Below are 14311 nucleotides of genomic sequence, written 5' to 3' on the forward strand. Positions count from 1 at the left end.
CCACAGGGGAAAATCCATAAACTTCAGAATTCCCAGGCCTGCTCTTTGGTCAATGGGCTTCATGCAAGTCATCACTCTTTTTGCTATCCAGTCACATTCTTTGTGGTTCCTCCACCTCTGTCTGGAAACTTGAGTTCCTCAATGTGCCAGCCTGGAGACAAATGTTCCTGAGGCCTGGCCTTCCCCCACTCCCCCCACCCCCCCGGCCCCCATCTTACTAGCCAAGATATCTACATCGACCTTCAGGCTTAAATCAGACAGAATAAATAGACTGCACCTCCCAGATCAACTTGAATCAATTGTTAGTGGCTGCCTGGTGTACTGGGTTGAACGTTCTGAGGTCTTCACATACACAGGGAAGAACACCATGATCTATTAGCAGTGTCCACCATGGGCACAAGAGGGGGTTGTAGCGGCATTCATGATCTGTATTTGCTACCCTAAGATTCCAAGGTGAGACTGAAGCTTCTAGGTGACCAGAAACATGCTCTTGCACCTTTGGGTCATACCGTAACAGTCCGAAGCTCTGTATTCTAGTGCCAACTGGACATCAACGAGTTCATGACCATGGGAAATCCTAAATCCAGGAGCTTCCGGCAGGCTCGTCTCCCCCGCTTTTAAAATGAAGATGATGGGGGCGTCTGGATAGCTCAGCTGGTTAAGCATCTGACTTCAGCTCAGGCCATAATCTCCCGGTCTGTGGGTTCGAGCCCCACGTCGGGCTCTGTGCTGACAGCTCAGAGCCTGGAGCCTGCTTCAGATTCTGTGTCTCCTTCTCTCTCTCTGCCCCTCCCCCACTCATGCTCTGTCTCTCAAAAATGAATAAACGTCAAAAAAATTAAACATAAATAGATAAAATGAGGATGATAATACTGGCCTTATCTATCTATATCTAACAGTCATTAAGATGAAATGAGGTAATTAATATAAAATGCTTTAAGAAGTATGGGGCGCCTGGGTGGCTCAGTCAATTAAGCATCTGACTCTCGATCTCGGTTCAGGTCGTGATCTCACGATTTGTGAGTTTAAGCTCCGCGTCGGGCTCTGGGCTGACAGCTCAGAGCCTGCTTGAAATTCTCTCTCTCTCACTGTCTCAAGAAATAAATAAATAAACTTTTTAAAGAATGCTTTAAGAAGTAAAATAGCTACAGAAGTGTATCTTGCCTGTGTGACCCAGCTCTTGTGCCACCTCCTGGATGAAGTCTTCCAGTCTTTCCATGAGAATCCTGCTCACCGTAACCCCTCTCTTCTGTGAACCTGTCATTTGCTGACTTACATTCTAGTTATTTAAGCACTCAAAAAAAACCTCCCCCATGGCACCTCACGCACCTGAACAGCCACCGTGTGTAGAAGGTGCCCATGTGACATTTATGGAGTGCTCTGTACAGACTTGCCATTGCCTCTCGACCAGTTCTATCAGGAGACAGTTCTGTAAGAATGGGAAGCCACGTGCCATCTTGAAATAGCTTAGTTTTTATATTTTACAAAGATATTTGTAGGGACAAGTGATGGGTGGACTGGGAGAGATAGGGAGGGAGACAGAAGCAGTGGTGCCACTATGGAGGAGGATTTGGGACACCTTCATCTCCATCCAACACCCTGTTCTTTGATGTAGACACCAGATGTTTTGTCCGTGTGAGACAAAGTGACCCGCACCACCACCCCCTTCAGACCGGCTTGCAGCCTCCTAGATAGAGTCTGGAGCAGAACTGAACCAGAGCCAGGAGATCAGAAGCAGACAGAAGGCTGCTGCAGCAGCCCCGCCGTGAAATAAGGAGGACCTGAATCCCTAGAATCTAGAAAGAGGCCTCGAATCCATGGAACTTATTGGCCAACAGGAGGCGGGGAAAGCAAAGACATGAAGGCGGATTCTGAGATTTCCCGCTGGAAAAACTGAAGGCATGGACTGGACAAAGAAAATTAATCTGGGATTAATTTTAATAGCTTTGCTTATTCTTGTTATGATATAGGACACGGTCATTGTAAAGATTTCTAATGAGTAAGAAAAGCACCAAGAAAAAAGGAAATTTGCCTGAGTGCTGAAACCCAGTGGTGACATTGTGGTGACTGTCCTTACAGGTTCTTTAATTGGCTTTTCTCCCTGAACAGTTTGTCCAAGACATTTATTCAGGGCAATGCTGGTAAATCAACCAGAGGGTACGAGGAGCCTGAAACCATAGGAGACCGGGGGGGGGGGGGGGGGGGGGCCTTCCGTGCAGGAAACGTGTTTCCCCAGAGCTTCCAAATATGATGAGGCCTGAAGGACACCCACGGGATTTGGTAGGTACTAGGCCACTTCCCTTTCTCGGGTCCTCAGTGTCCTTGCAGGGACAGAGACAGGAGAGTTGCTGGAACAGAAGCCAGACTGGAAGGGGAGGAGGGAAAGTGTAGCCGTGCACCGGCCCCTGTGCTCACCCAGCTCGGAGCAGCAGCGGCTTCCTGGGCTCTCCTCTTCCCCTCCCACAGTCATCCACCCCATGAGCTGTGTCCTCGGCTCCTGTCAGTCAGATCTGCCCTTTCTTCCCCCTGAGTGAAGGTCACGTGCACTGAAGGTTGCACAGAGCTTTGTAACTCGTGAGAAGCCACAGAGACCCCTCTCCTGCACAGCTCACCCAGCCTTCCATTATACCTGCAGATGCCATACCCATTCCATCCCTCCCCGCCACCTCGTACCCCCGCCTCATAAGCCTGCTTCCTCTTGTCTACGCACATCTCGTCTAGCCCTCAAATCGCTACCTACACATGTGGCAGTTCCCAGCCTCACTTGCAGCAAGAGAAATGCAAATTGGAAATAAGGAGCTACTTACTGTTTTCCACCTGTCCGTTTGGTGTCGATCAGTTAAGTTTGAGGACACTGGGCAAGGGTCTAAGCTCTCTTCTATGTTACTGGTGGCAGTGTAGACAGAGAAGTTCGATAATACTTCTCAAAACCTAAATGGACGTACCTTTGACCTAGCAGTTCCCCTCCCAGCTGGAAACGTATCCTGCAGCTGTTTTCATACGTGAGCGTAATGATGAGTGTTCGAGGATGTTCATTGCAGCAAAAGACCAGGAGGCACTTACATGTCTGTGAATATGGACTGTGTATTAGAGTATGGCCTTTCTGTACAGTGGATACCATGGAGCCATTACACGGAATTGAATCGGCTCTAATATGTTGCTACATGATCAAGATGGGGGTGCATATGTGCAGGCCAGAGAACAGGGCACAAAGCTGTGCCACGGCAGAGGTTCTCTTGGCCGAATCCGAGTCCACGGTGGGGGCCAGGACAGATGATCTTACGCGGAGGGAGGGGAGTGCTGCCATCATGCACCAGACAGGGCCATGACAAGACCCGAGGCAGAAGGGAGAGGAGGAGGGGTCAGGCAGGGTTCGACGCAGGGAAAGGAGGGCCAGGCGTCCAAGGTCAGTTCCTACAAAGAAGCTTCTCTGTGTGGGTACATTGTCAGGCACCGAGCACGGAAGCTGCCCGGGCCCAGCAAACCCCAAGATCACAGCCAATGTGAGAGGCCACAGAGACTGAGGAGGCCTATAGCTCTAGGCTTCAGAAATGATGACCCAAAAGCAGTTTGTTTCACTTTGACTGGTTTTTTTGAATGCCCAGTGCTCTGGGGACAGATGTTCCCTGCTCCTTCTAAAAGGAGCATGCAGCTGCCAGAAAGATCTGCCTGGCTAAGTGTCCGACTCTGCATCAAGACCTTGGGCCCACTTCAGCCGAGGGCCACATGTATGAGAGCCTTCCAGCCGTCTGTGGGCAGAACCAGAAGCCCCCGTCAGCCAGGGCCTCTCAGCACCTGTCCGCAGGCAGTGGGTGATAGAGCCTGCTGCTACCTAGGGAGCCATTAGCTTCTCTTCCCATCCCTGCCATCAGGGACTCACCATGGTATCTTGACATCAGCCATAGTGGGAATATTTACACTTGTGGGTGGATCCCAGCAAATGCTACAAAGCTAGGTTTGTGTTTGTGTTTGTGTTTTTGCTTAGAGAGCTGGCTGTCACACATTTACTAACACACCACTGAGCAGGACCTCTCTGCGTGAAGCACCATGAGAGGAGTGAATGGTCCAACTCTATGTTACTTAGCTCTTCCTCGACCCTGGGTAAAATGCAGGTAATAGTCTCGTTGAACAAAAGGAAATTTAAGTTCTGGGGACTAAACACCTGTTTCCTAAGAGCTCTCCACGTGCTCAGCCCTTTGGTTAGTCCTTTCACAAGTGACTGCTGCACTAAATTAAAAAGAATTCTGCCAGATGGTAGGTGCTATTATTCCCATGTCACAGGTGAGAAACCAGAGGTTCTGAAGGGTGAGGTCACTTCCTCAGGTACACAGCTTGTAAATGGGGACCAGCGAGGACTCCTGAGTCTATTTATTGAGTACCTCAACGCAGTCTCCACTCCCGGGAACCCACTGTGTTTTAATCAGACATTTCATTTTTTTTCTTCCAGATGGAAGGCCATCTGGTCCAAGTCCCTGCCTTCAGGCCAGTAAAATACTCCCATTTTAAAGGTGAAATGATCGAGTCCAGAGAGGTTAGAACAAGCCTGGGACTCTGGTCTCTACTTTCCATGCTGTATGCTTCCAACGCTGGGAATTGGCCTCTGCAGGGAGCCAGTTTTCATTTTTTATTTTTTTAGAAATATTTGTAAGTTTGTTTATTTTTGAGAGACAGAAAGAGACTGAGCACCAGCAGGGCAGGGGCAGAGAGAGAGAGAGGGAAACACAGAATCCAAGAAGCAGGCTCCAGGCTCTGAGCTGTCAGCACAGAGCCCGATATGGGGCTCAAACCCACAAACGGTGATATCATGACCTGGGCCAAAGACACCCAACCAACTGAGCCACCCAGGTGCCCCTGTTTTTAAAAACCAACCTTTGGTCAAGTCTGGTATGCAGAATTGCCAGATTCTCTGAGTTGGAAGAGGAAGAGAATGGTTTAAGGCCATCCGGGAAAGAAAGGGGATTATTTGAGGGTATGGGCAGGGAATAGGTGTTTATGGGAAAACTGAAACCCATCCAACCCACTCTTGAGTTTACTCTTCAGTCATGAAATATTTTTAGAGCCCCCCCCCACTGCCAGTACACAGGAGGGGCTCCAAAAATATTTGCTGACCTAAATGCTGTGACAGGTGCCTCAAGAAAAAAGTCATTTCATTGGTTTAAAACATTGCAAAAATGTGGTTCTAAATAACTTTTCCAAGGAAAATTGTGTGTTGTATTACATGAAAAAAGGAGCTTGTATTAAGACATTTGGATTTATTTGTAACAACTCACCTATTAACAGAAACTTAAGAAGGAACCCCACCTTCTGCCCATGAGTAAAACAAAATCGTGATTGTGTTTGGGATTTAGTGCCATCCACAGAACGAAGCAAATGCAGAAACTACTCATCTTGAGAAAAGAAAATAAGGGAGAGGAGTGTAAACTTTGCTTTTTATACTTTCACTCTTGGAACTTTGTCTAATCCATCATGTTTGGAAACCAGTTCTCCTAAATACTTTCATTTTATCTTGTTCAGTGATTTCCTGAAATGAAACATTTGTTCTTAGTTGGGAGAGCGGTTCTGTCTCCCCACTAATGAGCCCATTGCTCAATGTTGGTAGACTTTCAAATTGAAATCAACTTATGTCCATTCTGACAGAAGACAGAGGATCTTAAACAGGCCTCCAGGAACTGGCAGGGTTGGGTATCAGAGCCTCCAAGCTGCGTTTACAGATTCTTGGCAATAGTAGGCCAATTAACGTAAGAACCAATCACTCAGGAGTGAAAAGAAACTCCGTTAAATGCGCTCCACATCTCCAAAGGATTCAGGAAGAGGCTGGACAACCCAGTGTTACAGATGTGGAAACTAGGGCTTAGGAGTTTGATAAGCGCTTAAGCTCAAAGTGAGACAGGGTCTGGAAGCATGAATGCTGGCTTCTGGGCGAGGAACTGGGGATGTGGATGTGACCCTTGAGGAGCTTACAGTCCAAGAGACAGACAGAATTTGCAAGTGGATAACAGCCACACAGCATGACGAGTGCCATGGGAACGCCAAGCTGGCACAGAGGTGAGAGTGACTGGCTCCTGTGGGGAGCTGCAGAAGGCTTGTCTGGGAAGGTGACCTTGGGAGAGGGTTTTGAAGAAGAGGTTAGAGATTCCTGCTGGTAAAGGATACTCCAGGCTGCGGAGCAGCTGATCAAATGGCACAGGATATTGTAGGAACTTGAGTGCAGTTGGCGTCGGTGGGTGATGGAGGAGCAGGGGAGCCCTGAGGGATGAAGGCTGGAAAGATAGGTTGGCACCGGATTGCTGAGGACTTTGGGGGGCCCAGCAACCAACTAGGAAAGGATTTTTTAAGCAAGGAAGATATCTGATGAGTTAGGTGTTTTTGTTGTTGTTGTTGTTTTAAGTAGGCTCCACACCCATTGTGGGTCTCGATCTCACAACCCTGAGGTTAAGGGTCGCATGCTCTACTGCCTGAGACAGCCAGGTGCCCCCTGATGAGTTAGGTTTTAGAAGATAAACTCGCGTTGAATTCGGGAAGCCACTGCAGTGGTCCTGATTCTATCCCCATCCCCAATTGTGGCAGAATGGAGAGTAAAGAGAAACTGATCACTGGTTCACATGTTTTTAGAATACAATTCTTCATGTTAAAAAAAAAAATTGCATTTTGCACAATGTCCTTGTCACTCTGTGGTGGACAGCCTGCGGGGTTGGGTTTCTGTTTTGCTGGGTGGCTGCACCATGCAGTTTCCTAAGAGGGCGGTCTGGGGAAGAAAGCCCTCTTCTCTGTTCCAGGGGCCCTGGCCTTGGGGTCCCAGAGTGTCTGTTTATCACTGGGGACCAGAGATGCAGGAAAGATTGGTCATCTCCACTGACAAGGTTCTGCTACTGAAGGGTAAAACCTGTGAGACGGTAAAGCCAGGGGGAAGAGCTCAAGAAGTGGAAGGAATTCTGTGGAATGGCGTGTTCTCACCTGGGAAACTTTTGGAGAGGACTTCTTTCCTCGCTTCCAACTGTAGTGCACTTCGGCGAGCTCTGCTCTTGGCTTCTGTAACATGAAGCTTTGCTTCCTCTCTTGCCTGGGCCCTGCTTAAAGGGTTTTCTGTGAGAACCTGTGAATGGGAAGACTGTGGGCGGTACCCAGAGTCCTGTAGAGTCCTGTCCACGCCAAAGCAAGCTTGGAACAGGGGCAGATATGGCTGGGCGGGGGGAGGGGGGGGGCCCTACCTTCTGGGAGGTGGAGGGTTAATCTCCATAGCTCATTGGCAGTTCTGCCTCCGTACGGGGCATGCTGGGATTTCCTCCCAGCTGTTTTACATCATGAAGATTTGTATGTTGGGGAAATTCCAGGGCACAGCTGCAATTAATCTGCTGCACAGTCTTCAAGCTAAGCAGGGATCCTGTAGGACCGATTCTCTGCCTCCCTGCAGGAAAGGAGGTTCTGGCTCTTTGGTGAGAGCGCCCTTCAGAGGGACCCTTCCCTGGGGCCAAGTCGAATGGAAATAGCCCACCTGGCCAAGTATTCACCGCAAGGAGGGCACTAAGGGCACTAAAGAGGGGCCCCAGAAGCAGAAAGGGACCCAGAGCATAAAGAAAAAGAGGTACAGCCCCCTTTATAAAGAGTAAAGCCAAAATAACACTGATAGCAGCACTTGAGAAAAATACCACAAAAAAAACTTTTTGTTCACTCTCCCTTAGGAATGTTGAAGTCAAAATCTTAAGAGACTCATAGTTCGCATTCCACAATACAGTACAAGAACGAACAAGCCACCATGACCAAATAGGGTTTACCTGGGGCATGCAAGGATGCTTTCGTGTAAGAAAATCTATCACTATGTATACATCTCACAACTGAGTCAGTACAGTAAAGACAGGTTCTAAACCACAGCCTCAGTCTACCTAACTGTGAACCATAAGTTCCCCAAGTGTGTTCTATGGAACCCCAATCCCCAGAAAGAGTTTCCCAAATTCAGTAAGATCAGGAAACTGCATATCTGTCCTGTCTCAGAGAGTCACAACATACGGTAGCATATTAAGCAGCATGAGTAAATCGAGAGTGGTAGTACTCACCATTTGAGTCTAGTTTTCTCTTTCTCTTTTTGAGTGCCAGAAGAGAATACTTACCTCCTAGTCAGCATCCCATGTGTGGTGGCCGTTGCTATCACTTGGCAGTCAGTTGCACTGGTGCCACACAGCTTCCATGGTCTACATTCCAAAGAGCATCCCCAGCAGGGAGGTAGCCCGCCGGCCCATCCTCACTGCCTTACAGCCTGTGCATGATAACACTGGTCAGGAGCCGGTTGTGGTCAGTTGGATGGAAAACCTAGACTAGGCTTGGAGAAACCTAGCATTTTTAATTTGCCCACATGCCATTACCATACAAAGAATCTGGGCTCAGCCACATGTCTCTTACTCCCCAGATAACTGATGAGCCCCAGGGTGATTGTGGGCTGGCTTCAGATGAGAATTGCAGCCAAAGAGAGTTTTATTGCCCCTGAATATTGGGGTACGCCTGACCCAGGAATTCAGAACTGCCCGGCTACCTCCACAGATCTGGTGCTGAGGTGGGAGAGGCTTACAGAGGTGCTGCCGCAGGTCCCTGCTGCCCTGATCTGTGGTTCTGGGAGGCTCAGCTGTCCCTTTCGAATGCTCCTTTCTTCAGAATTGCGATCCAGGGGAGTTTGATGGCAAAGCTGCAGTGGGCCCCTGCGTCTTTTTATAGGTCTTTCCCCACCACCCTGCATCACGTGTCTCAAAATCTTAAAAAGGCAGAAAAGTAGAAAGGGGGAAGGGACAATCCTCTATTTCTTTATCAAATGAATCCTTCCTTATACACATGCACACCCACACCACCACCACCCCCCACCCCCCAGATTTCCTGGAGCGGGAAAGGTCCTGGGCCAGATGTCCACCATTGCCAAAACCACTCTCCCCACCTGTCTGACAGATCTCTATGGGGCCAGGCTTCGGTCGTGGACAAGGCTAAAGATTTTTACACACTTCTAAGCTTCCAGGTCTCAGTTAAAGTCATTGAGTGAGAGGGAACCCTACAGAGATATGAGGACAGTGTGGTCTCTTCCTTCCCCTGGAAGTCCAGGCAGTGGGTAGGTAAGACACCAAGCATGTGATGGACAACCAAACACAGTAGCTATTACTAAAAGCACTTGCTCTGAGTGTGTGTGTGTGTGTGTGTCCATATGTATATTTGTGCCTTGATAGCCCCAGCATGAAGGCAGACCCTCATGGAGTGCATAGTAGAGCAGTGGCTCCCATTGGGGGACGGTTTTCCCACTCCCAGAGACATTTGGCAAAGTCTGGAGACCTTTTTTGTTTTTTTCAACGTTTTTTTTTTTTTTTTTTTTTGGGGGGGGGACAGAGAGAGACAGAGCATGAACGGGGGAGGGGCAGAGAGAGAGGGAGACACAGAATCGGAAACAGGCTCCAGGCTCCGAGCCATCAGCCCAGAGCCCGACGCGGGGCTCGAACTCACGGACCGCGAGATCGTGACCTGGCTGAAGTCGGACGCTTAACCGACTGCGCCACCCAGGCGCCCCAATGGAGACCTTTTTGGTTATCACAAATGGGCAGGAGAATGGGAGCTACTGGCTTTTGGTAGGCAGAGGCCAGGGATGCCGCTAAATATCCTGCAGTGCACAGGACAGCCCCCACAATATCCCAAAATGTCACTAGTGCCATGGTTGAGAAGCCCTGAACTAGACTCCTACAAGCCTGCTCTGCCTAACAACTCAAAAGGTCCACTAATAATGTTCTTTCCCAAACTAGGATTCAGATGGATTCCTATTTGATCTAAGAACATCCCTGGCCAACAAGAATGAGGAGTGTTCAGCGTGTGTCTTTATGACGTCAATTAGGGAACTAGATGCTGGTAGAGTTGGTGGGTTCCAGGAGCCCCTTCTACTATGTTTCATATTGGGGTGGATTTGGGATACTTCTTTTCGCACGTGATAGTTGTGATTGTAGTTCAACTTCAAGAAAAACAGATAAATGCTCAGGTTGTTGCTTCTAGAGAAACAGTGTGATGAACGGTGTAAGTTTGGGTCACCTCAAGCGTCACTACAGGAGAATTGGTGTGTATATATTCATTCAGCTCTGAGGTTGCCAGCCCTGGGCGAGACAGAAAGGGAGGGAGAAAAACCCTTGGGAGCCGAGAAAAGGCTGGGGGGGGGGGGTTCAAGAAGGTGATGTGATGACTGCTGTCGCAGTGAACAGCATGGAGTTGAAGCCAAGAGACTTCAACTTCAGTTCCCATCATAAAGTTGGGCTAGTCACTCACCCTGTGTTTACCTCCATTAGCTCATCTGAAAATTTGGGACAGTCACCCCTACTTGCAATAGCAGCGTTGTTGTGAAGAGGAAACTGGTTTATGTGTGTGGAAATGCTTTGGAAACTGCCAGTATGGCACAGATGTTATTCACTGAGGAAACGAGGGCTTTTTTTTTAATGTTTATTTATTTATTTATTTTTGAGAGCCTGCATGAGAGTGCGCATGCACACGCGAGCAAGCAGGGGAGGACCGGAGAGAGAGAATCCCAAGCAGGCTCCCAGCTGTCTGTGCAGAGCCCGCCTCGGGGCTCACACTCACAATCTGCGATCATGACCTGAGCCAAAATCAAGATTCAGGCGCTTAACCTACTGAGCCACCCAGGCACCCCAGGAAATGAGTTTTAACTCATGATTCCAGTATTTGTCCAGTGTTTTTAATTTGCCAAAGGCATTGAAATCCCAGTTAGTTTATCTACAAAGCATAGGCTCTGGGTAAGGAAGAAGACAGGTGGGGGTGGGATGGATCAGCAGAATGCAGGGACAGGGATGATACTCGGTGTGGCCTCATGGATGGAGGGGCAGGCAACAGAAGGCCCAGAGTAAAGACTGCCCTCACTTATAGCACCCCCACAACCCCCTTTTGTTCCCCCCTCCCAAGCCTTCCACAGCCAGGCCTGATTGGTCCATCCCACCTGCTGTCTGTGCTACTCACTGGCCCTTTGTAGATGTGTCCTAGGGCCATTATCCTTGCCTGTGGACATTGTTTTGAAAGCCCAGACCCTGCCCACTCAGTCCATAATTGTGGACTCTTTGATGGAAAGAAAAGGGGCACGGCCCATCCTAGTTTTCTGATCCTGTGCACATAGCTCAAGGCCAACTCACGATTTCTTTTTCCCTGAAACTGAGGGACCAGAGCAAGGGATAACTCAGAAACTTATTTCTGTCTATGAAACTCTTCCTGGAGCCATCATTTCCTATTGGAGGTGTAATTTCCAAAGTAACCTCAAGAATTTTGCAAAGAGTCTGCATAGCTGGTCTGCTGCCCAGAAACACCATGTCAGTGTTGACACTAAGACAACATGTGTGCTTTGCCCTTGGCAAAGACTAACAGTTTGCTTACGAAAATACTAGCTGCCATTTATCAAATGTCTCCCACGTGCGAAGCATTGTGTTCAATACTTGACATTGTCCCTAATCCTTCTAACAACCTATAAAGTTATTGAGAGTAGCCTTGCCTTACAGATGCAGAAGCTGAGACTCAGAGTTGTTAAGATGCTTGTCCAGAGTTGCACAGCCTACACTGGCAGAGTGAGACCCTGAACCCATGAGCATTTGACTCCGGACCCCAGGCGGGCTCACCCAGTGCCCCTCACAGCCTCTCCACTCATTCCTTTCCAGGCCCTTGCCAAAGACTGCCATGCCAGGGTTGAGGAGAGGCTTTTTTAAATTATTTTATTTTTTATCTTAGGGAGAGAGAGCACGTGAGCAGGGGATAGGGGCAGAAGGAGGGAGAGAGAGAGAAAGTCTCTAGCAGACTTCATGCTCAGCTCAGAGCCCAGTGCAAGCTCTCAATCCCTTGACCCTGAGATCATGACCTGAGCCAAAATCAAGTTAGTTGCTCAAATGACAGAGCTACCCAGGTGCCCCAAGAAGAAGTTTTTTGTTTAAAGAAAGTATGTGCATGTGTACGTTGAGGGTTTACTGTTTGGTTTGGATTTTCTGCAACAATACAGGGTAAGGTACTGGATAATCTTTTCAAGGCTGAGAAACACTATAGCTAGAAGTTAAATCAGCATCGTTGAGTATGGACAGATATTACCCATGACCCTGCAAGTGTCGGGCAGATGGTTTTTATTCATTCCTTCACCAAATATTTCTGGAGGCTATTTCTTAGGGAGTATTGTGTGTGATGCTGTAAGTCATGGGAATGAATGGGGCAGGATCACCATGTGGGAGCCCTTGGTCCCTAGATGTGCCCTTCTTGTCCCATGACTAGAGCAGGGAGAGCTTGACCCTCAGCGATATAGGTTCTTTGGACACTTTGGCTGGTTGTCCTGTTGTGTGTCCCCCACAACATGACAGAGGGGGCAGGTGATGGTAGTGGTGATTCTGAGTGTGTGCTCTCCCCTGAGATAATCATCTGGACACTGAGCAGGAAGGAGCATGTGCGGTCACGGAGAACCAGCAGCAGCCTACCTGCACAGCTCCTCCTCTGCTCACTTGGGGGTGCTCGCAAGGCCTCATCTCACCAGATGCCTTGTGTTTTCTATCCCCTGTGCAGTACCTACAGATGAAATGGCCCCTCCTCGATGTCCCATCCAGTGCCACAGTCAAGGACACCAGGTCACCATCTCCGGCACACTTGGTAAGTCTGTTTCCCCTTCAAGTGCCAAAGGGATCTTCTCGCTCCCCTCACCCCATGTCGTTGCATCCCATCCACCATCCCGAAGCTGATGGGGTCTGACGGTATTGCCCCAAGTGTGTGTCTCAGGAGAAGAGCTGAGCAGTTGGGGTGTGGCCGTGTTACCTGTACGCTTTTCCACCCCTTCCACCTCAACACACACGCACATACCAGCTGTGATGTCGTATGATTAGAAATGCCGGCACCGACCCTGGCTGGTTCCCTGGTCCTTGCCGCTTCCCTAAGAATCCCTCTGCCCCCTCCACCTGGGCAGCAGTGTTCCTTCTCTCTTTTGGAGCTCGTTCTACATTGCTGCCACTTCTCATTGCTGCTGGCAGCAACAGTGGAAGAGGCCCTGTGCAAACGAAAACTCCAGTGGGGCAGCTGAGACCTTTGTGCCAAGCCTTGTGACAACTCAGGTCCCAAAGGAAGATCTGGATGGTCCTGGGAGGCGGGAGCAATGAGGTCCAAGCAGGTCTCGCCTCCTCAGGGCTTGCGGTGGACTGAAATTGACAAGAGATGGTCCTGGGACATTGCATTCCAGGACTTTTCTTAGGAGCTTGGGGCCTCCCTAGCCTTAAGACCCACACACCCCTCAAGCTAACTGGTGTTATGCATTGTACAGTGAGCCTCTGAGTCCTAGAGGGTGCAGCTAGAAGGAACCCCACTGGCATGACCTATGCATTTTATAGACAAGGAGACCTGGGAAACATAGTGTTTTTAGAAACATTATTATGGAAAATTTCACCTGTTCCCTTTCACCCACACACCTCCTCCTACTACACTGGGTTGCTTTAAAATAAATCCCAGACATATTATTTCATCTCATTCAGGACATCTTAAGATACCCTGACAGTCCTTTTTCATTTAAAAGCTGAGAGTCTAGATATACAGAGAAGATAATTCGGGCTCAGCGAGCCTGTATGATTTCCAGTACATGTGAGAGCAGTTTACAGTGACAGAGCCCTTGGAAGTTTATAAAGCAGTGTCCTGTGTAGTTGTCAGATGACTGTCGCTGCCATCCACTGGGGAGACAAGTGGGGAGAGCTGGTTTCCACCATCTCTAGGAGAGACCAGTGACTGTGTAGGGAACGGTGAGCAGCCAGCCATCTGGTTCAGGCTGCCCCTGAGAGGCTCTGTGGCCGCCCTAGGAACAGGCCGGGGTCACGTCTCTGGTCCCCCAGAGTCCTGTGTGGGATGGCGTAGCGCGAGGTCCCGATGCCCTCTAGTGGTCGGTCCCGGTGGAGGACACAGCTTCCCACATCTACCCTGCCACAGACCTGGCTTGTCCCCTCTAGGCACAGCTGTCTCTCTTTAACTGTTTCAAATCTTTGCTCACCCCCCCCCCCCACCTATCCTGTGGCATCCCCCAGCCCACTGCAGTGGACCCCGAGATGGCAGGGCCCTCTCTCTTCTCTTCCCTCCACATATTCTCTCTGCATATTGTCTAAAATCTCCCCTACTTTTTTAGTAAGTTTTTATTTGTTTGTTTGTTTGTTTATTTTGAGAGAGAGAGAGAGAGAGCAGGGGAGGAGCAGAGAGAGAGGGAGAGAGAAGATCCCAAGCAAGCTCCATGTTGTCAGCACAGAGCCCAACGTGAGGTTCGAACACCCGAACCGTGAGGTCATGACTTGAGCTGAAATCA

The 14311-nt window shown here is 49.2% G+C and overlaps 1 protein-coding gene across 4 annotated transcripts in view; it reads left to right on the plus strand.

Annotated features, from left to right (window-relative positions):
- TCF7L1 (transcription factor 7 like 1) overlaps positions 1-14311 on the plus strand; it is a 157693-nt gene that overhangs the window by 124532 nt on the left and 18850 nt on the right. For all 4 annotated transcript variants that reach the window (XM_019443359.2, XM_019443370.2, XM_019443378.2 and 1 more), the window contains one exon: positions 12547-12630. In XM_019443359.2, coding sequence (XP_019298904.2) covers positions 12547-12630 — 84 coding nt within the window. The remainder of the gene's footprint in view (positions 1-12546; positions 12631-14311) is intronic.

Source organism: Panthera pardus, unplaced genomic scaffold (genome assembly GCF_024362965.1).
Source record: "Panthera pardus isolate Hobbes unplaced genomic scaffold, ASM2436296v1 HiC_scaffold_26, whole genome shotgun sequence".
NCBI lineage: Eukaryota > Metazoa > Chordata > Mammalia > Carnivora > Felidae > Panthera > Panthera pardus.